The 26142-nt window shown below is 47.9% G+C and overlaps 2 protein-coding genes across 6 annotated transcripts in view; one reads left to right on the top strand and one right to left on the bottom strand.

The window, feature by feature from the left end:
• Window positions 1-355: 355 nt before the first annotated feature.
• On the top strand, window positions 356-19640 carry CC2D1B (coiled-coil and C2 domain containing 1B). 5 transcript variants are annotated; one of them, XM_075998392.1, is made up of 26 exons: window positions 356-505; window positions 2066-2160; window positions 2397-2483; window positions 3773-3917; window positions 4899-5005; window positions 5346-5501; window positions 5922-6044; window positions 6203-6362; window positions 6570-6757; window positions 6940-7015; window positions 7123-7233; window positions 7314-7444; window positions 7717-7789; window positions 7972-8099; window positions 8502-8637; window positions 8719-8891; window positions 9284-9409; window positions 10336-10394; window positions 10487-10603; window positions 10951-11024; window positions 11130-11188; window positions 11346-11397; window positions 11847-11946; window positions 12100-12190; window positions 13192-13321; window positions 19552-19640. In XM_075998392.1, exons 3-25 carry the CDS (start codon window positions 2418-2420, stop codon window positions 13318-13320), a joined length of 2580 nt encoding a protein of 859 aa, XP_075854507.1. In that variant the 5' UTR covers window positions 356-505; window positions 2066-2160; window positions 2397-2417; the 3' UTR covers window position 13321; window positions 19552-19640. The 5 variants fall into 5 exon arrangements, with proteins under 5 accessions (XP_075854507.1, XP_012631698.2, XP_020144991.2 ...); XM_012776244.3 differs by lacking the exon at window positions 19552-19640 and adding an exon at window positions 13617-13753; XM_020289402.2 differs by lacking the exon at window positions 19552-19640 and adding an exon at window positions 13578-13715 and having other exon boundaries at window positions 8520-8637.
• The window catches only part of ZFYVE9 (zinc finger FYVE-type containing 9), a 150159-nt gene continuing 140448 nt past the window's right edge, over window positions 16432-26142 (bottom strand). The window contains exons 17-19 of the mRNA XM_012776239.2: window positions 23555-23660; window positions 21258-21434; window positions 16432-19695 (exon numbers count right to left, since the gene is read on the bottom strand). Of these exons, the coding sequence (XP_012631693.2) occupies window positions 19534-19695; window positions 21258-21434; window positions 23555-23660 (445 nt within the window). The 3' untranslated portion in view covers window positions 16432-19533. The remainder of the gene's footprint in view (window positions 19696-21257; window positions 21435-23554; window positions 23661-26142) is intronic.

Here is a 26142-nt window from a genome sequence, read left to right as displayed (position 1 = left end):
GAGCCCCACTGCCATCTCCTGGAGACTTCCAAAGACACCGACTAAGAAGGTGGCAGGCGGACAAGCAGCGAGGACCTGAGGCGGGACGCGACCTGCGAGCCGGAGCTCAGCGGCTGGGACTGAATGAGGGAGCAGGCTTGGCGAAGAAGCTGTAAACGGACAGGGGCCGCGGCGCACCTACTGCGTTTGCGCGAGCAGCTGGGCGTCCCGGCGGAACCGCCCAACGTTCTCGCGGCGCTCTACCTGCCCGAAGGCGCCTGCGCGGTGCAAACCTCTCCCTTGGAGTCACCTGTCAGAACGCCCCGCCCGCTTCGCTCCGCACATGCGTACTGCGAGCCGCACGGGCATCGGAGTCACGTGTTAGGGGTGAGCCACCTCCCGCGCGGGCGCTTCCTGTCGCTGTAGCTGCCGCTGCTGCTGCCGCTGCCCCTGCCGCCTGGGGGCTGCGGGAGCCCAGGGCGGTGCCGGGCGGGCGAAGACCGGGATTTGGTTCGGCCGCCGCGAGGTATGCCGCGTACCCGCCCCCGCATGGGGGAGAACTGGGGACGGCGGGGGCGGCGGCTGGGGCGGGGCGGGGCGGGGCGGGGCTGCACGGCGCGCCCCGGCCGCGGGAGTGGGGCTCCAGCTTCGCCTCCCGCTGCGGACTCTGCTGCTGACCTGAGCCAGGCCTGGCTCCGACATGGGAGCCGCAGGCTTGGAGTGTCTGACCGACCTCGTCTTTTCCCGGAGACCGGTCACTCCAGTGGCCCCAGCGGCCTTGCAGTTCACCCAAGTCACCGAAATCTGACACCAGTGTGCTCACATCCAGTTAATCTCGGAGCCCTGTTGATTTTACTTCCTACGTCTGGAATCCGTCCACTTCTCTCCATCCCCACTGCCTCCCCCATGGTCCCCCAGCTCGCCTGGACTGTTGCAAGGTGCTCCATGTCAAGACGGTTTCCTGCCTTCTCCCTCCTACTTCCTGTGCACCTTCACTTATGCAGCTTGGAGTAATGTTTCTGAAGCGCCCACCTGATCCCGTCCATTCGTTCCCCATTCCCCTCAGAATAATGCCCAACCTCTGGGCATAAAGGCTTAAAGGGTTCTCTGTTTTGCTGCTTGTTCAGATTTCCATCTTGGTTTGTACCATTTCTGGTCTCACAGTGTATATGCCCTGGTAATACTAGGCCTTTAGTTTCCCGTTCAGGCCAAGCTGTTTCTCACTTCAGTCAGAACCACTGTCAGGTTGTTTCCTGTGTTGGGAATTCTGTACCCCATACTCTCCCTCCTTCATGACTCAGCCCACACCACCTCCTCTCAGAAGCCTTTTCTGTCTGTGCTGGAGAAGGAGCCACCTCTGGGCACACACAGCCCTTGGAGCAACCCTGTGTACTGATTGTCTGTTCATGAGTCTGCACCATGTAAGTGGTCCTTGAGGGCTGAGACCATGTTAGATTCATTTCTGCATTCCCATTGCCCAGTACAGGGTCTGACACATAGTAGGGCCTATGAGTGGTTCTGAGATCTTTGAGAGAATCAGAATGCTGAGTCAGGTTTCTCTGGAGCACAAATGTCCAATGAAATTTTCTGTGATTATGAAAATGTTCTATATCTGTATTGTCCAATGGTAGCCACTAGCCACGAATGGCTGTTGAACACTTGGAATGTGTCTAGTGTGGCTGAGGAACTGGATTTTAAATTTTATTTAATTTTAATTCATTTAAACTTAAGTAGCCACATGGTTTCCATAATGGACAATGCTGCTTTAGAGTCTTTCTCAATTCTACCCAGCCTTGTACACGCTCTGAACCAAGAGTTACTTCACTGAACCTGCTTTCCAAATTTGAGTCAGTTCTGTAACTCTGTTGTATGTCCACACTCCCTTTTTTTTTTTAAAGACAGGGTCTTGCTCTGTTGCCCAAGGCAACAGAGTGTTGTTATCATGTACAGTGGTGTTATCATAGCTCAGTGCAACCTCAAGCTTCTGGGCTCAAGTGATCCTCCTGCTTCAGCCTCCCCAGTAGCTGGCACTATAGACGTGCACCAGCATACCTGGCTAATTTTTCTCTTTTCTTTTTTTTTGAAGAAGAAGACAGGGTCTTGATCTTGCTCAGGTTGATCTCAAACTCCTGGCCTCAAGCCATCCTCCTGCCTGTTTCTCCCAGAGTGCTAGGATCACAGGTATGAGCCACTGGGCCTGGCCCCTTATACTACTCCCCATTAAAACCATTAACAAGCTGTCCCCATTCCCTCCCCATGTTACTTGCTTTAGTGCTATAATTCCAACATTAGTAATTCATCCGTTGGTGTTAAGCATTGCCGCCTTTGGAAGTTTACTAACCACACCTTCCCACAGGGAGCAGTCGGCTACAGGGCTTATAGGTACTCCAATCTGAGTCTTTTCAACTCCCCACCAGATAGGTGTCTAGGCTGCGAAGATGCCAGGGCCAAGACCTCGGAAGGGCCCTCAGACCAGTGGCCAGGGTGTGGCAGCTGCCAAGCAGGTATGAACATAGCCTCCTATGTCCCTGGGCCAGTTGGGGGTTGGGGGATTTCTAGATAGCTTGGGTAAACCGGGTCACCTATATTCTTTCCCCATTAGTTCATGGACTTTGAGGAGTGCCTCCTGGAGGTGGCAGATCCCTTGGAGGCCCTCTGACTAGTCCTCGCTACTCAACAGTTGGGGAGAAGGTTCAAGAACCACCAAAGTTTAGGGTGTTCTGATGGGACCTTTGCTCTCATGGATTCCTCATATGGGGTCACAACTTTGCTTGCCAGCCAAGGATGCCAGGACTTGAGAGCTGCAGTCAGTGGGAGGGCTTCGCTGCTTAGGACAGAGGGCTGTAGCCCAAGTAGAAGATGGGATCTGTTCTCTAGTTTTCTCCCTTCATTTCTTCTGAGCCCAAGTCTTGAGACTTCTTAGTCCATTTTTATTGTCTTAAAAGAAGCAGGTAAGAAAGGTGGTGGGGAAGAGTGTGTAGACTCAAGTCAGAGACCTCATTTTAAATTATGGCTTTGTCACAAGACTCAGTTTTATCTGAACATTGGGATAAAAACAGAACCTGTCTTCACATAGTCAAGTTCATGGAAACAAAGTAGAATAATACTTACCAGAGGCTGAAGGGAGGGAAGAATGGGGAGTTTAATGAGTAGAGTTTCAGTTTTGCAACATGAAAAGGGTTCTGTGGATGGATAATGGTGACGGTAGCACAACAGTGTGAATGTACTTAATACCATTGAACTCTACACTTAAAAATGGTTAAGATGGTAAATTTCATGTTGTATGTGTTTTCCCACAATTAAAAAAAAAAAAATAGGATCCAGCCGGATGTGGTAGCACATGCCTGTAATCCCAGCTACTTGGGAGGCTGAGGCGAGAGGATCACTTGAGTTTGAGGTCACAGTGAGCTATGATGATGCCACTGCACTATAGCCTGGGTGACAGAATGAGACCCCATCTCAAAAACAGTAATAATGAAATAAAAATAAATAGGACCTACTCCTCAGGTGTGTGAGAATTATCATAGAATGCTAAATATAGTGCCTAGCAGCTATTACTGTTATTGTTAGTGATAATAATGGCAGTATAATCTTACTGGGTTCTTTGTAGAGTCTCTGGGGAGACAAATGTCCAAGGGGTAATGTTCCAGGCCTCAGTATTCCTTTCTGCACGTTGGGCTTCACACACTGAAGGGGCCACTGGCTGGGACATTAGGAACCCTACGTCTGGCTCTGGGGCTGGGTTCCACACTGCCTCATTGTGTAGTTCCTAAGAATCCTATTCTGCTCTCAGCTGGGGCTCTTTGTGGAGTTCAGCCCTGAAGACATGCTGCTGGGGGCGGATGAGACTGAGGATGATGAGGATCTGGAGGCTGAGCTGCTGGCCCTCACTGGGGAAGCAGGAACCACAGGCAGGAAACCAGCACCCAAAGGGCAGGGTGAGTTTGTGACACCAGGCTGGGTGCAGTGATGGAACCACTTGGGTGCAGGTTGGTAGTAGGGGTGTCCTCAACTTGCAGCTAGGAGGAGCCAGTCAGACCTTCTGTCGTTCTGGTGTCCCTGTGCCTTCTGCAGCACTCCCACCAAAAGATTCTCACCCTGCCTACACCCTGTGTGATGGGCACTCCCTCCTTCCCCATTGTGGACAGATCAGATTCTCAGGCTGATTGAGGTCCCTATCCTTAGCTCTAGCCAGGGTACTGACATAGTGCACAGACTAAGTTGGGTACACAGTAAGTGCACAGAAATTGTATTCAGTGACTAATTGGAATATCCCTCCACAGCCTGGATGAGGACATAGACCTTAGGCCTGGGAGGATTGGGGGTGTGTGTCTAAATATTTACTCATTTCTCACCAGGAGCCCTCAGAGAGAACCAGCTGCCATCCCTTGTGTCCTTGAGCTAAGGACAATGGGAAGACCTGGGAAGGGGCTCACTGGTCCGGGCCTGCTTTGGTGTTAGACACACCTCGGTTTAAATCCGGGCTCTGCCACTTGTTGGATTGCAGTGTTAGGAAAATTAATGTTGAAGTTTCTCAGTTGATTCAATATATAAAAAGGGGATAATATTACCCATCTTGCAGAATTGTTGTGAAGCTCAATTGGACTTTTAAGTCTTTAAAGATGTGAGAGGTATAGTTGGAGGGAATGGATGGATAGGTCTGTGAATAACTATTATAGGCATTAGTGCAGAGAAGGGAGCAGGTTGCTGCCTGGTGGAAGGCCTATGGAGGTTTCCCCGCTGGGGGGCTTTGGGGCTGGTCATAAAGGAAGAGCAGTTTTCCAACTTGGACTTGGCTGTGGGAGGGAAGGGGAATTTCTGCCTGAGTGTATTTGCCAATGCAACGGATTCAAGACCCTCCTTTGCCCATCCTGACCTCATCTGAGTTGCCCTGACCCGCTATGACCCTCTTCCTCCAGCCCCCCTGCCCATGGCCCACATTGAGAAGCTGGCGGCGGACTGTATGCAGGATGTGGAGGAGGAGGAGGAGGAGGAGGAAGGGCTGGAGGAAGATGCAGACCTGCTGGTGCGTCTGCCAGGCTGGTGTCCAAGGGCTCTGCAGTCACACTCAGGCCTGGCAGAGGGGAGGGCTGTGGAGAGGAGCATGTTCTCTGGCTCTGAGTGCGTACCTTGCCTTCCCCTGGGCTGTCTTCCTGGCTGTAAGTGTGAGACTTGTCTCCTTTGACCCCTGGTCTGAGCTCTGCAGTTGGGGATTCTCAGATTTGGAGTCTACTGTTTTTAGGGGTCTCCTCAGTCAGATTTAAAGAAATGTTTTGGTAAAGGGGACTTCCAGGCACATGGAGCGGGCCCTGTCGTGACTGTAGTCATGAGACTCCCACACTCCTAGGACTTGTTTATCTCCCCAGACTGAGCTGCAGGAGGTCCTGGGCGTGGATGAGGAGGCTGGACCCCTGGATGGTGATGAGGCTCCTGGCCCAGGCATCTCTGAGGAGAAGGGGCAGGAAAACATCGAACCTCTGGTGCAGACAGCCCTCCTGACGGCGTCGGTCTCGGCGGCTCAGGTGGGGTCTGGAGGAGGGGGCTACGCGTGCCCCTGGGTAACGTGCACGTGCTGTGGCTCATGCTGCACAGCTGCAGGGACCTTTCCAGGACCCTCCTTCAGCAGTTGCCCTGAGCAGAAACCAAGCCCAAGACACTCCTCCGTGGCCAGCTAACCTCAAAGGCCTCTCTGTTCTCCCAGACCACCCCCACAAGCCATTTCCTGGCCTCCACTGCTTGTTTGGGCCTCTGTATTTGCTTCTGACATGGCCTCTGGCCTCTCCAGTGAGTCTTTGCTTCCTACCTTGAGGCTTTTAGGCTATTCTTTGTCCTGGAGTCCCAGAGCCCCATCTTCTAGGCCAGCTTCCGCTCAGGAAGAGAACTGCAAGGGCCTAGCTGGCCCTGGAGTGGGCAGGCCCTGAGCTGAATTACTCTGTTTACAGGCTGGAGGGACTCAGCTGCAGGTTTTGCTGGAGGAACGGATTCACAACTACCAGGAGGCTGCGGCCAGTGCCAAGGAGGCAGGTGAAGCAGCCAAAGCCAGGCGCTGTGAGCGCGGCCTGAAGGTGAGCTGGGTGAGGCTCTGGGGGAGGTGGCAGGTGGGGGTTGCGCCAGTGGAGCAGAGGCCTCCCAGCAGCCCTGTGGAAGTGATGCCTGGCCTGTCTTTGAGTAGGGTCCAGGCCAAGATGGCTGTCTGGGTTTCTGAACTAGTTCTCTTCCTCAGACTCTGCAGGCCCAGCTAGTGGCTGTGAGGAAAGGCAGGAAGATCAATGAGGATGAGATTCCACCTCCAGTGGCCTTAGGCAAGAGACCCCTGGCCCCTCAGGAAACAGCCAACAGGAGCCCTGAGGCAGACCCCCCAGCGCCCCCTGCCGTGGAGCCAGGTATCTGAAGACAGCTAAATCCCGGGTTAGTCCCCAGGGTCCTAGCCCACAGCCTGCCTCCCTGACCTGCCACTGTCCATTGCCATCAGTCATACCTTCCCCAAGAGGCCCTCAGGCTATTGAGACCTGTAGCGTACTGGGAACCCAGAGCAGGCACCTCCTTCTTTGACCCTCATGTCCTCTTGGGGGTTTTCTGTTTCCCTCCAGACAACCCCTCCCAACCTGAGACAAGCCTCCCAGGCAGCCCTAGCATTTCTGCCCTGCCTGATTCAGAGCCAGACCCAGACCCACGGGCCTTGTTGTCATCCCGGCAGAGAGAGTACAAAGTGGCTGCCCTAAGGGCCAAGCAGGCTGGAGAGCTAGACCATGCTCGAGAACTCATGAGGATCGGGAAGGTATTACATCTGGCTCAGAGGCCCTGTGTCCCACCCCTTGTTTTACAGGTGGAGGAAACTGAGGCTCGGAGAGGGAGCTAGATCGGAGGTCTTGAGTGAGACTGGCCTGAGGGGGAGTTGTTTCAATCCAGGCTCTTACGGTTCCTTGGTTTATGTCCACACCTGCTTTTCTTGCTTTGCAGAGATTTGGTGCTGTCCTGGAGGCCCTGGAGAAGGGGCAGCCTGTGGACCTGAGTGCCATGCCCCCAGCGCCTGGGGGTCAGTGTGGGAATTGTGGGGGCATCTGCTCAGGCTGGGGTGGGGTTGGGGAGGTGTACTGGGGCTGGCCATGCACCCCCACCTACACCTCTGCTCTGGGTCCCCAGATCTGAAGCCCTTCCGACAAGCCTGTCAGGCCTCCACAGCACCCTCAGTCGTTCCCCCAGCAGTGGAGCAAGTGCAGCCAGTGATGGCCTCTGACAGCCCAGCAACCCCAGGTAGGACAGGGTGGTGGAGACTGGAGTGGGGACTTGGCAGCAGCAAGCAGAGCTGATGTCCTCTCCTTCCCTGCTTCAAGTAGCCCCTACAGAGGCCCAGACGGTGCTCGACGCTCTACAGCAGAGGCTGAACAAGTACCGGGAGGCAGGCATCCAGGCCCGGGGCAGTGGGGACGAGCGCAAGGCTCGGATGCACGAGCGCATCGCTAAGGTGGGCCTGCGGCCGTGCAGCCCCTGCCCTGTGTTGGCGCTTCCGCTGGCTGCTGCTCTCTGTCTCTCTGCTCTCCCAGCTGGCCCTTTTCTGAGTAGTCACCTGTCTGTCTGTCTCTCTCTTTGGAGCTCTTGCTGCCTAAGGGCTCTTTTTTCCTCCCTGGGCTCATGTCTTTTCATCAGTCTTCCTCTCCTTGCCTCCCTGTGTGTCATGGTGGGCAGGGGCCTGTGGACTGCTGCCCACCATGGGTCCCTGCTCTCCTTCCTGTGCAGCAATACCAAGATGCTATTCGAGCACACCGAGCAGGACGGAAAGTTGACTTTGCTGAATTGCCTGTTCCTCCAGGTGAGTGGGGCTTCACCTAGGGGCTCTATGAGGAGGTCTCTGAGCAAAAAGGGAGAGACAGGTAGGTGACTTCTCACGCATCTGCTTCTACCTTGTGGAGCCACCACCGCAGGCATGCCCAGGCAGAGCCAGACAAGGCCCCCAGCAGCCCTTCCCACCTCTGTCTCTCTTTCTCGCCGCAGGATTCCCCCCCATCCCTGGCCTGGAGCCCACCGTGGGCACTGAGGAGGATGCAGTGGCAGCTACTTTGGCAGCTGCCCAGAAACTGGCTTCAGAGGATACAGCCCCAGCAGATGAAGACGAGGACAAGGTTTGGCTGAGGGTGCAAGACTGCAGGGGTTGGTGGGGAGAAACAGCTGATGAGGGGTAAACCCAGACCCTATTGTTGTCCATACTAATAAGCCCAGTATTCTCTCTTCCATTTTCTGGAGAAAAAACTTTGCCAAGGGTACCCAGCTAGGAGGTTGTAGAGCTAGGAATCAAACCAAGGTCTTTCTGACTCCAGAGCCCAGGTTCTATCCTCATTACCCTGATGTCTCCTTCCTACTGGGGAAGTTAGAGCTTTTGAGGCTTCTGGCTGTGAGGTCTTTTAGGGCTCAGGAAGGGAAGCCACCCATCTCCGGTCACACAGTGAGTTAGTGCGGTGTTAGGAGGATGGCCCAAGTCTGGGAGCTGCTGTGGACACGGTGAGGAAAAAATTCCCTCATGACAGCCTCCGGGGCATCTGCAGGGTGAGCCCCCAGTGCAGGCCCCAGCGGCCAAGAAGCCAGCGCAGCCTCTGGTCCCTTCATGCCAGCCCCTGCCTGAGCCCAAGGCCTCAAGTTCTAAGGAGTCACTGAGTCCATCTGGTGAGTTGGAGACAAGGAGGGTGGAGTGGAAGGTCCAGTGAGGGGCAGGCATGGCCCTAACTAGCGGCCCTCTCCTGGCAGTGCGGGAGCAGCTGGCACTGCTAGAAGCAAGGAAACTGCAGTACCAGCGGGCAGCCCTGCAGGCCAAGCGCAGCCAGGACCTGGAGCAGGCCAAAGCCCACCTGCGGGTGGCCAAATGTCTTGAGGCTCAGATCATCCAGGCTCGAGCTGGCCAACCTATTGATCTCTCCAAGGTGAGTCCCACCTGGTTAAGCACCAGGACCTCTCAGGCAGAGGAGGGGGGGCAGGCTTGACAGGCAGGGCTAGGAACTAGGGCCTCTTTGGGGAGGAGATGGGATTTGGACAGGATGTGACGATAGCTGGGAAGGAGCCCTTTGCCTGTGCCTGTCTACTGCACAGCCCCCACAGAAACCGAGGGAGGCCAGGTGGGCTGCCTGTGGTCAGAGATGACAAGTGAGTGGCAGAGTGTTTCAGTGGCTTGGGGCAGAATGGGAAGCAATGAATTCCCGTCGTTGGGAGTTTAGTAGAAGCTGAAGAAACATTTAGCTTGGATTCCTGCCTTTGTTGGGCTCACTAGAGGAGTAATCTGACTCTTGGGGCCCGAGGGGCCTTGTGACCTGGGTAGGTGCCTTCACCCTTGACGGATGAGGAAGGTGACTTCATCCTCATCCACCACGAGGACCTGCGACTCTCTCAAAAGGCTGAGGAGGCGTATGCCCAGCTACAAAAAATGCTTCTGGAGCAACAAGAGGTGAGTAGGCCCCTTGCCGCCTCCTTCAGTGCCCACAGCCTCCCTGTGGAGAAAGACACAGAGCTCAGGCCACGTGGGCCAGGATTCAAATTCCAGTTCTTACACTAACTGGCTGTGTGACTTTGGGCAAGGTACTTTCTCTCTCTGAACCACGTTTTTCTCATCTATAAAGGAGGTAACACCCTTCTTTCGGGGTGGTTACTAAGTTCAGACAACAGAGTAGCGGGGAAAGGACTTCATAGATGTCACGGGGGACAGATCCGTATGTATATTTAAGTGTGTATCTATCTGAACTGCTGCCTGTCCTTCTGGAAAGTCTGCCTTCTGAGGTGATGTTTGAATTAGGTTATAAAGGAAGGATAGGGTTTTGCTAAGTGAATTTTGGGGAATGGCTGTTTTCAGGAGAGGAAATCGCAAAAGTGTAGGCAGAAAAGTGTGGTAGGACTTGGGAAAGGTGCCCATGGGATATGTGTTGGGCGAGGAGAGAGGTGAGGCTACAGAGAAATGCTGGAGCTTTAAGAAGTCAGGCCTTGGCTGGGCGCGGTGGCTCACGCCTGTAATCCTAGCACTCTGGGAGGCCGAGACAGGCGGATTGCTCAAGGTCAGGAGTTCGAAACCAGCCTGAGCAAGAGCGAGACCCTGTCTCTACTATAAATAGAAAGAAATTAATTGGCCAACTAATATATATAGAAAAAATTAGCCGGGCATGGTGGCGCATGCCTGTAGTCCCAGCTACTTGGGAGACTGAGGCAGAAGGATTGCCCAGGAGTTTGAGGTTGCTGTCAGCTAGGCTAACGCCACAGCACTCACTCTAGCCTGGGCAACAAAGTGAGACTCTGTCTCAAAAAAAAAAAAAAAGAAGTCAGGCCTTGAATGCCAACCTGGGCAGGTTCTGCTCTGGAGTCATTCTGGGCCCCTCTTTTCAGAAGTGCCTGCTGTTCTCCAAGCAGTTCATGCACCTGGGCAATGTGGCTGAGACCACCCGGTAAGTGCAAGGGCAGGGGTGGGGCAGGGCATATGGGGAGGGGAGCAGACAGTGAGCCCTGTCATGCTGATGTGCACACCCCTCCCTGTCAGGTTTGAGAAGCTTGCTCAGGATCGCAAGAAACAGCTTGAGATACTGCGGCTGGCTCAGGCCCAGGGTCTTGACCCTCCCAGCCACCACTTTGAGTTGAAGACATTCCAGACTGTGAGGTGCCAAGGCCTGAGGGAGGCAGTGGCTCTGTGCAGGGGCTGGGAGCTGAGGCCGGAGACTTCTGTTCCTTCCTGGAGACTTCCTAAGCTTGGCCCTGCCATGGGCACTGGGGTTGGTGAGAAGCAGGCCATGGTGCCTGCCAGGGAGGAGCTCAGAGCAGTCTGGTTGCTGTGGAAAGAGCTCTGGGCTGGGGTCAGAGACCAGGGTCTGTGTACCAGTTCTGCCGCTTCTAGCCAGGACAAGCTATTCCTCCCGGGGCCCACTCAGCCAGGCAGGTGGGCACTGGGAGAAGGGACCTTTTTCCACCGCTCCCCTTCACTTTGAGTTTCTTTCTTCTTGGCTATAGGATCTTCTCAGAACTCAACAGCACGGAAATGCATCTGATTATTGTCCGGGGAATGAACCTCCCAGCCCCTCCAGGTAACCCTAAGGCCGCCCCTACCCAAGGAGGTTCTTGCCCTGACACTGCACCCCAAGCCTGGGCTCCTGCTGCTCTGGCTCCTGACTCCCTTTTCTCCCTCACAGGGGTGACCCCTGATGACTTGGATGCGTTTGTACGGTTTGAGTTTCACTACCCTAACTCGGTGAGGTTCATGTAGAGGGTAGGATGCTCTGAAGCACACCTTCCATTCCAGGACCCTATGCTCAGTTTCTCCCCATCCTTGGGAGGCCTGGCTGTAGGTTCCTGGCCCCGTGTGCCTGTTTTGCAAGCTGTCCTGGCTTCTCTCTCTCCTGCTTTAGGACCAGGCTCAAAAAGGCAAAACAGCTGTGGTGAAGAACACAAACTCTCCAGGTGAGGGCCACAAAGCATCCCTTTGTTCTCCCTCTCACTCTGTGGGTAGCACTTGTGGTTCCAGAGTGCTTTCAGATCTGTTATCTTACTTGGTCCACTCATCTTGGGAGAAAAAGGTACTATTAACACTCCTCTTACATAGTTGGGGAAATAGGCTTAGAGAGGTAAAGGGACTAGCCTAGGGCGTCATAGCAAGGTGGCACAAATGGGACTGAACCCAGGAATTCTTGCTCCAAATTCCAAGTCCTTCCCACATTGTTATAATCTGTGTCTAACAAGAATAGAAAAACTGCTTCCAAGGCCAGGACCTAGATGCTCTGCCACCCTTTCGTGGCAGTTACCCTGAACTGTAGGCAGAGAGATTGAGGGAAGCCAGCCCTAGGCCTCTGTTTCTACTACCTCAGGAAATCCCTGGGAGCCAAATCCCTCTTTGCCTTCCCCTCTTGCAGAATTTGATCAACTTTTCAAACTAAACATCAACCGAAACCACCGGAGCTTCAGGAGGGTCATCCAAAGCAAAGGAATCAAGTTTGAAATCTTCCACAAAGGGTGAGCCTCCTGTCAGTCACACTGCCAAGGTGGGCTGGGAGAAAGGAAGAGCATTTCTGTCCCTGCTGCTGCTCTGTTTTCCTGCATTAACTCAGCTCGGTCATTTCTGCCTTCCTGCCCAGACCAATCGTCTGCTGTCTCTTGGCTCCCCAGATCCTTCTTCAGAAGTGACAAGCTGGCCGGCACAGCACAGCTGAAACTGGAGCGGCTGGAGAATGAGTGTGAGATCAGAGAGATCGTGGAGGTAGGGCCCAGGGGGTGGTCAAGCCAGAGGACTTGGTAAGAGAAGAGCCAATAGTCAATGAACACCAGTTCCTACTGTAGGTTTTTGTGTTCATTACTTAAAGTTGTGCTTTAGGATAGGTGGTGTCCCCATTTTACAGATGAAGAGGTTTGAATGGTCTGAGAAACCTCATGGTGGGACCCACCAGAGTGCAGCTAGTCTGTAGTTAGGAATCAGTCCCCAGATAGCTCCTTAAGCTTCCGTGAGCTCATAGGATTACCCAGACTCCGAGCTTGCTTCTGACAAGTGAGGAAACAGGCCAGAGAAGAAAGGGGGGTCACATAAGCTTATAGTGTGTGTCTCTTTGGCAGAGCTAGGACCAGACCCTCACTGATACCTTTGTAGGCTGGTGCTTTTCCCAAACCAGCACACTTTCCCCCAACCCTGACCCCCCCACCTGTCTGGGGGCGTAGTTCTTACACGGGGCTGGTCTATATTAATCAGCCCTGCCGAGGGTGCTCAGACTTCTTAGGCCTGTTGTGCTACTGTAAGCTCCAGCTGCCCCCCTCTCCTGCCCAGAAGAGGGAGCCGTGTGGTGAGTGGGAAAGAAGCCGTGGCCTGGGTGCTAGTCCTGATGGCCAGGCACCCACTTCTCTCTGAGCTATCTGTAAAGTGAGGGTTTGGACTCGGTACTTTTTAGGCTGCTCCTTGAAGTCAGTGTTTCTTCCAGGAGTTGCCATGGGGATTGATGGAAAAATGGAGTGAGCAGAGCACTAGGTTTCTCATCTTCACTTCAGTTGAGCGCTGATGCTTATCTAAATTTATATATTACTTTTTTTATAAGACTTACCTAAAACCACCACTACCACCTCCAAACAGCAGGAGGGCAGGGTTGTCATGAAATGGAAGCTCCAGTGTTAATACCACCTTAGCCCCTCTCACTCCTTTCCCAAGAGCATAGGGACCAGCCTGCTCCCAGCCCATCTCCTCAGTTACTGTCTCCCTCTCCGTGGTCCTCACAGGTCCTGGATGGAAGGAAGCCCACCGGGGGGAAGCTGGAGGTGAAGGTGAGGTTGCGGGAGCCTCTGAGTGGCCAGGACATGCAAATGGTCACTGAGAACTGGCTGGTCCTGGAGCCCAGGGGCTTGTGAGGTGGGTAGCTCTCAAGGCCCTTGGAACCTCTGCCCCTGGTTTTTGCTAGGGCCCTTTAGAGACCCTTCTCTTACCTCGTTTCTGGGGAGAAAGCCTGGGGGTTTCTCATCTATGAGGAAGAGAGACCAAATGATTGGGTCAGGTTCATGGGCTGCATTTCTTATGGTGATCAATAGAATTGGGGAGAAGAGGTAACCTTCCAAGGTTTCACTATCTTCAGGAAATCCTTTCTAAACTCTGTTTGTTTTCACTGCAGTTTAGACTTACTACTGTGCTTTGCACCCCTGTGCAACAGATGGTAAGCACCGGGAGAAGCCAGCGACTGTGTGCAGGAGCTTACTCTTCCCAGCTGTGCTGGCTTCAGAAGCCTCTGTACATAAGAGAGATGCTGCTACACAAGCACCAAAGACCTGTTAAGCACGTGCACTAATGACCTTGACCCTTGTCTTTCCTGTTGCTGGCCCCTCCTGGGCCTCCACAGAAACAGGCTGGATTCCAGAAGCCCCTCATTCCTCTCATGCCATGGAGTCCTGCAGCCCCTTAACTCCCGCATAGCAACTGTGCAGCTTACCCCTGCCCCCTAGTTGCACCATTTCTGGATGTGCCTTTAAAAGATATAACTGTAAGGGATGGGAGAACTTGGGGATGATCGGGAACCTTTCCTGCTTAGGGTGGGGGCAGGGTTCCGTGACGCCAGTGGGTCAGTGGCAGCCTGTCCCAGACAACTCCTTACCCCAGCTCTGCTGTGCCTGTGCCTTTGTTCCTGACAGCTGCTGCACTAGCCTTCCTGCTTCCCAAAGGACTTAGTGGAAGAGGAAACTTATTTTTGGTACTATTTGGGTGGGAAGTAGGGAAAGGTTCTATCTTAGGTTTGGTCCACGTACCTAAGATAAAAGACTGTTAACTTGAAGGAAAAAAAAAAATATATATATATATATATATAAAATAAAATAAAATTTTATGTAGCAATTTTTATTTAAAAAACTAGGTCTAATTCATAGCAGGGATTTTACAGTCTACACACAGAATAGCCATCAAAGTTCTAAACAAAAGCCCTGCTCCCTGTCCTTTTTAAAAGCCAGCATAGCAGTGTCGTCTGTCACTGACAGAAGCTTCTGTGGTCTTTGGAGAGGGCAGGGAAAGCCTTTCCCATCAGCTGCTCACCTGGGGAAATCCCTTAGTTCTGTCCAAGAAACTCTCCTTTGGCTCTGTTTTTCTGAACGGATAGAGATGAAGGGATTTATAGTAGTGTAAGTGGTTGTAATACAATAATCAAAACTGAAACATTCTACATTTCTTAGAAATAAATACCCCATCTTCCCCCCGCCCCCCTTGAAGCATTAACTTAAAGTCAACAAAGCATTCCTCAACATCATTTTTAAAGCTGTAAGTGAAGCAAATATATTCAGCTTACTGATCACTATAGTACTGCATAAGCACAGCTCAAGGATTCAGCTTGGGGGTGTGTGTGTCTTTTTTAGGGATAATAGGCCTGGACCATGCTTCCCTGCCCTTAAAAGCAGAGCTTTTAGTGGGTCACAGAGCAAGAACTATACGTAAGTGACTTTTCCCCAAGAATTCTCTGGCCAAGCTTACTTACCTATCAGAAGCAAGCTACCAAAACTTCCACAGATGTGTGTTAACACTTAATTGTAGTCACATGTGTGGCAAACAAGCAGTAATCTAGAATGAAAAGGAGGGCTGTTAGCCTTCACAAGGTGGCCTAGGGCAAACAATGGTGGCCAAACCATTCCTCAGCCAACCTACTCTTCCCCTTAGGGTGTGCACCCAACCCAGTGCTTACAAGAGGGTTAGGGACCACTGTGGCTATCCTTGAAGTTTCCAGCCAGCCCTGGGAGTTTCTAAATTCAGGGCTCTGCTGTAAATGTCCTATTTCAATAGGAAGTTTTCTATGGCTCTGTCTCCCCAGATTCCCTTTGCAAACCTTTTGATTTGTCTGCTTCACTGCTCTTTGCTTTTTGAAAAACAGGACCTCTAGGCTGAGGGATGTAAGAAAGCCTCCCACTGGACTTGGAGACTGAGGTTCTTAAAAGGCCTTTGTTGTAGCCAAGGCATGCATGGGTCACTGGTAGTGGGAAGAGCCTGCTCCAGCCTCATCTCATCCTAAGATTTGTCCACATACGGTAACCAAACATTGAAGATTAGTGATTCACAGGCAGTGGGAACCAGCTACAACCCAAATTATTTAAAATTTTTGATTCTCTTTTTGATCTAGGGCCATGCACATTTTCTTGTGAATTAGTGAATTAGAAGAAATTTATCTTAGAATCAATACATCTTGCTTACAGTTAAAGGGCAAACTTTTTTGACTATAACATTATTTTCCTTTTCTCATAGCACCACTCTGAAACCTGCCTCATTACTTCCAAATTTTGAAGGTGTGTTTTCCAAATAATTGTGGGCAGCTCCTAAAAGACCTTGCCCTAAGTAAGAACAGATGCTTTCAGGGTGAAACCACAGGACTGAGAATGGTAGATCCAGGGAGCTTACACTTGGTGCAGCTCCATCACAGATAAGAGTATTTTCTCCTCTGGGCCTCAGCTGCTAGACTCTAAAATGTAGCATCATCATTTCTGCTACACTCCTTAGCCTTTCTGGATATGTATGCAATCCCTAAATATCCCATTGCCATTATTTTAGCATTATTATTAAAAACCACCATCACAAACTTGCCAATTCCAGAAACAGTGTTCAGCAGATTGTCTAAAATGCATTAAATGCATAAATTATTTCCCAGATGACCAGTTATGACAGAGGTCAATTTAATTGGAAATTTGGGGCCCACCAGTGTTTAGGAACTTCCACAGACAAAAATCCCATACTGTAGCCCTAAAGCCCAGAAGGTGCCCAGGAAATGTTAGCAGAAATAAATGGATAAAGTATATTGCTTAGCATTTGATAAGAATTAAATAATTTGTAAAAATTTAATAAAGTAACAGAATGGCAATTATATTCCTCTATGGTTCAGAAGTATCCTTTTATCTGTCTTTTACAATCTAGAAAAATTTGTGTGCTTAGAAATGTGGTATTTCAGCCCTTTCACTTTATGTATCAATTTTTATAATATAATATGCATTCTATAAAAGCAAAGATAAACAGGAAATTAGCCTTGGCTGTTTTATGCCCAATGCCACAAGATGATTTTACTAAACATAATTATGTAGTTGAAAAACAGGCCAGAGTTTGTCCTTAGTGGAATTTTTTTTTTTTTTTGAGACAGAGTCTCACTTTGTTGCCCAGACTACAGTGAGTGCCATGGCATCAGCCTCACTCACAGCAACCTCAAACTCCTGGGCTCAAGCAATCCTCCTGCCTCAGCCTCCCAAGTAGCTGGGACTACAGGCACACGCCACCATGCCCAGCTAATTTTTTCTATATATATTAGTTGGCTAATTAATTTCTTTCTATTTATAGTAGAGACGGGGGTCTCGCTCTTGCTCAGGCTGGTCTCGAACTCCTGAACTCAAACGATTCACCTGCCTCAGCCTCCCAGAGAGCTAGGATTACAGGCGTGAGCCACCAGGCCCGGCCTGTCCTTAGTGGAATTAAAAAGCTTGCACTGATCCAGAAGAAATATGTACAGTGGCAAGATATATATGACTGAGAGGAAGAAAGACTATAGGAAAACAGGGCCAGCCCTGTAAAAGTTCCAAATTTCTGAAATATATTTAGACTAAGCTGACTATTGCACCAAAAATACCTGCCCTTGTTAACAGGTGCTTCCTGTTCTCGTCAGGTTTGGGAGGTGGCAGTCCCAGGGCTTAGTCCTTATAAGGTGGGCTAAGGGGTGCCTACTTTCTTCTCTTAGGAGTTCTGGGTACCTCAGGCTATGGGAGAGGTCACAGAGTTCTCTACATACACCATCAGTACAGCCTTTGGAGAAGCAGATGTGGAATATAACCTTCCACCCCACAGAGAGAGGGATGAACCCAGCCAGACACTTCTAGGCCAGGCCCTAAACAGCTCCACAGCCTGATACTGCCATGTGCTAAACCCCATTCTAGCCACTGGGGTGCAGCCTCTCATGGCCTCAGTCTCAGAGGACTGCACTAGTTTCCTGGGAATTCTTGGAGTTATACTTTTACTGCAGAGGAACTAACTCTACCTTGATCTGGGCTTTCATAAGTTGCCAGTGACAATGGAGTGAGTTGCCCTAGAGCTGTATTTTTCAAACTGTGGGTTGTGGAATCCATTTGGTCTATGATCAGAATCAATTTTTAACAAAAGAGAAAAAGATCAAAGATCAGAGTGTATCACATATACCATGGATAAACCAGATCTTTGTTTCTGATACCACTCCCACTGAAAGAAACTGGGGTTCCCTGGAGAAATGGCTGATTCCAGGGCTGGGCCAGGGTGAGCAGAAGATGAGCCTGAGGCATCTTGTTAGGCTAGGAAAGAAAGTGTTCAAAAAGAAAAAATAGGAGCATGTCACAAAGATGTGGGAGCCAGTTTGAAGGGGCTCTATCTGGCTAAACATGAGACCATTTGTGTACCAAAATAATATATTAGAACCACTGAAAAAATAGTCCATGAGTCCATAATGAAAATTCATTAAATGAATAAATGGGGAAGAAGAAAGGGCTTTTGCTTATAGTAGCTTAGCAAGTGCAACTGGAAAAGGGAGGGAGGGAGTGCTGGAATTGGAAAATGGGTTGTAGCCATTACATTAACAGTTAAAGATCAGTGCAGATAAGGAACATCAGTACACACTAATCTGGGGACATTTTAATGGGCAAAATATTTATGTCTGAAAGTATCATAATATATATTAGTTATTATTCCTGGGGCAGGAGATATACAGTGTAGAAATTGGATAATACTTTGATCTGGTGATCAAAATTTACCACCTTCAATGAGGGACAGATGGAAATCAAGTGATGCTGGCCAAAAATGCATAAACTGATTCTAAATATGAGGAAACATCAGTATCAAAAGAGTTGTTTTCTGTTAAAAAAAAAAAAAAAAACAGGTGGGGTTGGCTATACTCACCAAAAATATCAATGACATAAAACATTAAGGCAAATCCTGAAAGATACATGCCATGTCAGATCCCAGGACGGAAGATCTACTGGAGGGAAAAAAATGCTACAACAAAGGATATTATTGGGGGAAATACGAGGTTAAAGTATCATATCAATGTTAATTTGACTGAAGTTGAGAAGTGTCTTGCAGTTATATAAGAGAATGTCCTTATAGGAAATAAGCATTATTTAGAGGTAAAAGGCTATAATGTATACAACTTATTCTCAAATGCCTCAATTTTTTATGGAGAAAGAGAAAGGGAGGGAAAAAAAAACACTGACAAATCAAATGGGACAAACTGTTAATATGCAAACAACAGGGAATTTGGGTAAAGGATGCATGGTGTTTTTGTACTTACAACTTTCCTAAAAGTTTAAATGATTTCTCAGTAAAATTTTTAAAAAAATACCTCTGGTGTATTATGTTATAACTCAAATGACTTGGGTGTCTTCTGTCAGCTTTCACAGAAATGTTTCGTTTAATATCTGCCATTCACTTGGGCAGCTCTTGAGTGATCCTGAGCTCAACTCTGCTCTCTAAATGACCTCATTTACTGAATTGCCCATCCATGACTAGAACAGTGGATTTAAGCCCTTAGGTCTTTGATTCACTTCAATGAATAATCTGGGAAAAACAAAAATCTAAGTGTGACTTCTACTTGATAAACAGCTGTGATGTAACTGGGACAAGATCGGTGTGGAATTCTTTTTATATCAATTCTGTACAAAGAGTGCAAGAACTAATGCTTCATTTTTTATTTCCCCTCTGCCCTCCCACCCCACCCCTGGTGATGGTTGTACCCATTTGAGCATTTCTGAGCACATGACCATAAATAAGTAAATCTTAAAAGAGAAGAGCAGAATTCTTGTCTAACCAGTTACAGAAGAGGATTAGCTGCAAGGATAGCATAACTGTTGTGCAGTAACAGAAGCTGCCCAGATCTTCTTGGTGGAAAATGCATAGAAGATTTAGAATTATGGAACAACTGTCCCCCTAACCTCCCTTTCCCACCCCTGTCTCCCAAACCCCTACTCCCACCCTACTCCACCCACTTCCCCATTAATAGTGTTAACAAAAGCTTAATCTTCCAGTTTTAAAGTGCAAATGATTTGGGTATGACTGCTGTTGCAACAGGTCTGAACAGAAAAAAATGATGTCTTCTCTGTCTATGCAATGTTTTCCAGAATATAAAAGATGAGTTCCATGACAATGGGGCCCTCACTGAGCTGGCAGGCCCCTCCATGGATCACCGGCACCAAAGCGCTGTCCAGATCATTCATGTACTGCGAGGGAAGGGGCTGGCCGTTGCTCCCTGCTTGATAGCCAACCTACACCAAAGAGAGAAGGGGTGACAGGTTACTGAACAGAGAAAGTCTCTCAGAGGGCTGAGGAGCAAGGAGGCCGAACAGGAAAGGAGATGTCCTTCTTGGCCTTAGACTAGACACATGGCAGTGAATACATATTGCTCCTCTTCCCTGAATTGTCATTTACAGTCTTGTCGTCTATTCACACTGACCACTCACTTGATAGCTGTGAGACATTGGGTGAGTCACCTAACCAGTTAAGGTCTTACTTTTCTGGAGAAGGGCCTGGGTGTGTAGAAAGGTATGGAGTGCCAGAAATAATACTTTAACCTTTGGTTGTGAAAATTACAATGAGAAATATACAATGTACAGCTCCCTAACAAAGCAGGAACTGAATATTTGTTCTTCCATCTGTCCATTCACCAATATATCATTTTCTGAGCAGCTACAACACAGGGATCCAAAGATGAATGTAACAGGGGTCCTGCCCTCAAGAGGCTCACACATTTAGCAGGAAAAAAAAAATGCTTGTTCTTAGATTGTTTTATGTGAGGTAATTCTCTCTCTCCAGCCAGATTATCAGTGCCATTTGTGAATGGACCGTGACACTTCATATGTATTACCCTGATATGCTTAGTACAGCACTGGGCAAGACCTAAAAGTAGAATATAAGTATTTGTTGATTAATGACTAGTCAAGAAATGGAGCCAGACATTATTCCCTGATAATGGCACAACTTAGCAGGAACCAGATTCTCCCCTGAGCACTCAGGCCAGGAGCAGAATTAGTACCAGCTGGACAGGTAATACAGCTGACAGTCTGCACCCACTTTCTAAATGACTCAAAAGTGATGGGCTGAGGGATAAGAGAAGTCTGACAGTTTGTAAACATCAAGACAGGACCAGTGGGACATGTCACAAGGCATCCAAAATCCAAAAGAAGTGGACAGAGATTAGAGTACTAAGCCACAGGAGAGAAAGGCTAGGACAAGGAACTGGGGGTTAACGGGCTAAGACCAGATTGTTACTACAGAGAATGTATAAGAACTTTAAGTAAGACAGGGAGGGAAGCCTGGTAATAGGAAACTCAAACTGACAAGAAAATTAATGGGCAATAGCTCAAGTCCAATTCACTAGCTAGGATGAAAATGTTAACAGTAAGGAAAACCTTATTAAGGCATGGGCAGCTGCAGAGGCCTGTCAGCAGAAGCCTACTCTAGCTGAATTTTAAAAAACAACAGGATAAGAGAGCTTGGGACCTGCTCTCTAAGGGAATGCAGAATGATTCCACTGCACAGGTGTGGCAGTCCTCCCACACACTCCACTCCTTATCTCATACTAAGAAGAAAATCAGCTCCTTGGAAGACAAGCAGGTGAAGAAGTCACAGTTCAAATGGTTCTGAGAGAGTTCTGACCAAGCAGCACATCTGGGTATATTACTATTAGAGGGAAGGCCAGAATACTATCTCTGGTCAGGCCAGAAGGCCTAGAGAATTAAGTTCTCTGGGTTGATGAAGGAAAACCCACACATCAGAAAATATACACTGCCCAAGGCCAGGTTCAAAAGCTGCCTAAGACCCTTCTTACCTGATCTGAGTCAAGTGTCACACGTAGTCCCAGTTTAGTCATTCCATCTTCCTTCAGAAGTTTCAGGTGGGGACAGAGAGCAAGGCAAAAAGCCTTGGCAACATGCTCGGTCAATCTGCTATGATCTGCAGGATCACTGAGGCAATTGTGCTGGTCATCGTTTTCTAGGAAAAATACCTGTTTCCCAAACAAAAGAGACTTTTAACCTTGTGTCTAGATTTTAGAAGAAATAAGTGGATTAGCTCATGATAGATATATAAGCACCCTGATTCTTTAAAGTGTGCAGGAAGATCTGACAGGAACAGGACACTATAAAGCCCTTGCGCCAGGAAAAGTAGGGCACTGATGTACCCCTATAAAACAATCCTTGCCTCTCCATCTCTGCACCCACGAAATGGTAGTAGCAACCTATCTCCCTGCAAGCCTCCGCCATGGTCGTATCGGTACAGAAAAGGCTTTCATTTTGCATTATGTACTTGTAAAAGGTAATCCCTATATGTGGACAGTTTTCTCAGGGAATGATCTTAAATCTAAGAGAATAGCTCTTACACATTATGTGACCCCGGCCCTTCATTTCACAGATTACTCATAGAAGGGAAGTGGCTCGGTCAAGTGCATAGAAGTTCTTAGAGGCAGAGCCAAGCTAGAATGTGAGTCTTCTGCCTTTTATCACAGACAGAGCTTTTCCTACCATGTGGCCCTGCCTCTGCTGAGGCCAGTGCTGTGTCCGTGGGCTCACACAGAGCTGAGGACTGCATGGGCACAGGCAGCAGCACAGCAAACCTGGAACTGAGAGACTCAAGTCCCAGTAACACAGAAGGGTTATAAGCAAGTCCTTTAGTCGGAGCAATACGGGAAGTCAAAGGACTTCTTAATGCCTAATTTGCCTCTGTAAGGTGGAAAGCGCTGTCTTCTCTGGTTATTATAAAGAGAAAAATGATATAAAGGTAAAATATAAGAAATACAGAAATGAAAATACACCATGTTTATATATACCAACCCCTAGCTTACTGCTCAATAAGGAGCTTTTACTAAAAATACTACAAAGGAGGCAGCTATGAAAACCTGTGCCTGGACACACTGGTGAGAGTGGCAGCTCTGGGGCGGGAGTCAGGAGACCTGAGCTCTGGCCCCTGCTCTGCCATTAGCCAGCATTAGTCATAAAGTCACAAAGTCACACAGTCGCATGACCTCTCTGAACCTGATTTCCTCATTTGCAGATACGATGGGTAAGCCTGCATACCTTACTGAGTTATTGGGGAGCAAAAAGGAGGTAACAGAGAGAGGTCAAACTACCTTATGAGCTGTAGAATTTTGTTCCAGACTCCATACTGCTCAAAATGTGTCAAAGGGACAATCATGATATAGCAAGCAACTAAAAATCACTCAAATGCATATGAAACATGGAGCCTGGTATGAAATATAAGTCACTTGGACCAACCACTCAAGAACTGGAGAATTAAGTTCTAGTCTCAGTCCCATTAGGAAATAGCTATGTGAACTTGGGTAAGAGACTTAACCTCTCTTGGCCTCAGTTTCCTTATGTGTAAAAGAATGTTAAAAAATAATTAAGACTCTTAAAGCTCAAAGGAATTCTAAAGATCTTATAATTCAATCCTTTATTTTACAGATAAGTATAAATGAGGTTTGAAGGCAATTAAGAGATCTGAGATCTACCTACTTGTTCTTTGAGAGCAAACTTTCTGATCTCTACGATATATATATATAAAAATAGGGTCCCTCGCTCTACTTTTCTCATTCTCAGGTTAGCCTCTAATATAGCTTTCAAGTTAAGGAGCAACTCAATATAGTGGAAAAGAGCTTAAGAGTTGACCAAATCTTGGTTTCAATCAGGATTTTGTCATTACTTCTTTGCCTTGTAATCTTGGACAAGATACTTAGTCTCTGAGCTTTATTTCTCCTTAATGATGAAATAAGTCTATTTTTAAAAGACTGTGTTATCTGAGATAGTTTTAACTGTAAATGAAGAATAACTGATCCAACTTTCTGAAAAATACAGCAGAGATGGTATGTGCCACTCAGAGATGCATCCTTCTTGAATTCCAATGCAAATAAATCTATAAAAGCTAGTTCACAGGAAGGAGGATACATAGGATTGCTGCAGACTGCAGTTGATGGAATTTTTTCCTAGTGATCTGAGATAACCAGAGGGAACTGGAGTATAGAATAGAAAGATTTTTTTTCTTATCCTCCAGCATCAGCCCAGAATGTGGCTCTTGGCCTAATAAAATGTTGTGTTCAAAGTGGGTCAAGGATACCTAGGTTCATTTCCTTACCTCTGTCCATCTGATGACTTTTCCATTTGCTTTATATTCTGATCCATGGAATATCTTCACATTTGTTATAGACTCCATGGATTTCCCATCTATAGGACTTATGACACTAAAATAGACACAAAGGAAAGACATAGAAGCAGCTCTTGAAGATAGAGTAGCCATTTTTCTTATCAAGTCTTACTGTAGAAGTCTTGCTACTCATTACAATGGGTGCCTTGCTGAACACATTTGTGCAGCACATCATAGCAAAAGAAGCCATGTACATCAACAGAGCTTTCATGGAAAGGGCCTATGCACTGAAATAATTCAGAGAACACACATGTAAAAAATGAGTCGTTTTTCCAGGAGCTGGTTCTCTTTCATGTAAAGAAACTGTTTAATCAAACCAGCTCTTCTTCCAGCATTCCTTCTTTCAGTGAATGCACAGCCACCCACTCCCTCTTGCTTTCCACTTTGCTCCTGACTCTATAATATCTACTCATAATGTTATATTCTTCGTATGTCTGCATATCTAACTTACAAATGAACTTCTGAAGGAAAGGGAATATGATATATTTACATCTGTGTGCTATATTCCCAGTATTGACCCACTGCTTAGAATTCAGGAGTTTAATAAATGTTTATTAAGAATTATTTGAGGCTGGGCGCAGTGGCTCATACTTGTAATCCAAGCACTTTGGGAGGCTGAGGCAGAGGACTGCTTGAGCCCAGGAGTTCAAGACCAGCCTAAGCATCATAGCAAGACCTTGTCTCTACAAAAAATTTAAAAATTAGCTGGGTGTGATGGCACATGCCTATAGTCCCAGCTACTTGGAAGGCTGAGGCAGGAGGATCACTTGAACCCAGGAGTTTGAGGCTACCACTGCACTCTAGCCCAGGCAACAGAGCAAGAGGAAGGGAGGGAGGGAGGAATTATTTGACCAAGTGTGTTACTTATAATAGTTCTGGTATGAACTGATGAACAAGTATCTATGTATCTATCATAATAGATTCATTTCAAACTGAACTCCTGAGCTCATCAGTCTTCCCTGGCTAGTTATTTATTCCATTTCTAAGAAATTTATTCCAATTTCTAAGAAATTGCCATTGTAGGTAGCTGCTATAGGAAGGGGAAACCTATTTATTGTCAGTTACTCATACCTTATGGCATCAGATTTTCAGATTATCCATTTTTGGGTCCTAATAACCCTGTCCATTTCCAACTATAATAGAGAACTAAATACAAACTGACTTTGAAATTAAATTTTTCATTAAAGAATGGGAAGATAAAGGATGATTTGTAAGATAGGCAAAAGCATTCATTGATAGAAATTGCTTCTTTTTATTCAAAAACAAAAGTCCAAACTTTTTTTTTTTTAATCTGGTGTGCCATGTTCTAAATGCCTTCTATCTGCCTTTACTCCCGATACTCCCTCAGAATGGAATGCCCACTGTGCCTCAGCTACATGGCAGATACCGACCCATCTTGCCAGATTCAGCTCAAGCATCAGCCATTTCTCTAGGAAGTCTTTCTTGAATAATGCCCTACCACCAATACCAAGCTTTCTCTATTATTTTCTTTTTAAATTTTTCTATATCCTATTAGTTATCTAACAGTGCCTTCCATACTTCAGTGCATTTATTTATAACTTTTCAAAACTAGACTTAATCACTTGTCAGCAGGGACCATGTAGAATTCATTTTTGTATTTCCATAGACTGAAGAATGGATGTATAAATATATGAATGGAAGAAAGCTTAACATGATGAAGTATGGTATATTCATTCAATCGATCAATATTTTTAAAGCATTGACTAGGTGCCAGATAGTGTTTTAAGTACTGGTGATAGAGTAGTAAACAAACCAGATAGGCCAGGTACAGTGGCTCACACCTGTAACTCTAGCACTCCGGGAGGCTGAGGCGAGCGGACTGCTCAAGGTCAGGAGTTCGAAACCAGTCTAAGCAAGAGTGAGACCCCGTCTCTACTATAAATAGAAAGAATTAATTGGCCAACTAATATATATAGAAAAAGTCAGCCAAGCATGGTGGCACGTGCCTGTAGTTCCAGCTACTCGGGAGGCTGAGGCAGTAGGATTGCTTGAGCCCAGCAGTTTGAGGTTGCTGTGAGCTAGGCTGACGCCATGGCACTCACTCTAGCCTAGGCAACAAAGTGAGACTCTGTCTCAAAAAAAAACCACAACAAACCAGATAAAAATCCTTGCCCTCATGAAGCTTACATTCTAGAGGCAATATAACAATAAATAAAAACATTATGTATTAGATAGCTATCATGCGATCAAGAAATACAATGCAGGGAAAGGAGACAGGAAGTATTAAGAGTGGAAGGGAAAAACATGTATAGGAGGGTTACAACTTAGAGAGGTTGACCAGGGAAGGCCTTATTGGGAAAGTGACATTTTGGAAAAGATTTGAAGGTGGTGAGGGAGTGATTCATGAGGCTATCTAGGGGAAGAGGATAGGTTGAGAGAACAGCAAGTACAAAAGTCTAGGGCAGGCCAAGTGTGGTGGCTCACACCTGTAATCCTAACACTCTGGGAGGCCAAGGTGGGAGGATCGTTTGAGCTCAGGAGTTCAAGACCAGCCTGAG

The sequence above is a fragment of the Microcebus murinus genome, chromosome 2 (genome assembly GCF_040939455.1).
Source record: "Microcebus murinus isolate Inina chromosome 2, M.murinus_Inina_mat1.0, whole genome shotgun sequence".
NCBI lineage: Eukaryota > Metazoa > Chordata > Mammalia > Primates > Cheirogaleidae > Microcebus > Microcebus murinus.
The sequence above is the reverse complement of the archived record's forward strand: the minus strand, read 5'-3'. Positions and strand labels throughout refer to the sequence as shown.

Coding starts and splice junctions, on each gene's coding strand:
- CC2D1B (XM_075998392.1), top strand. CDS start 2,418: ATGCCAGGGCCAAGACCTCGGAAGGGCCCTCAGACCAGTGGCCAGGGT. Junction 3,918..4,898: donor ACCAGCACCCAAAGGGCAGG/GTGAGTTTGTGA, acceptor CTCTTCCTCCAG/CCCCCCTGCCCATGGCCCAC. Junction 7,016..7,122: donor CATGCCCCCAGCGCCTGGGG/GTCAGTGTGGGA, acceptor CTGGGTCCCCAG/ATCTGAAGCCCTTCCGACAA.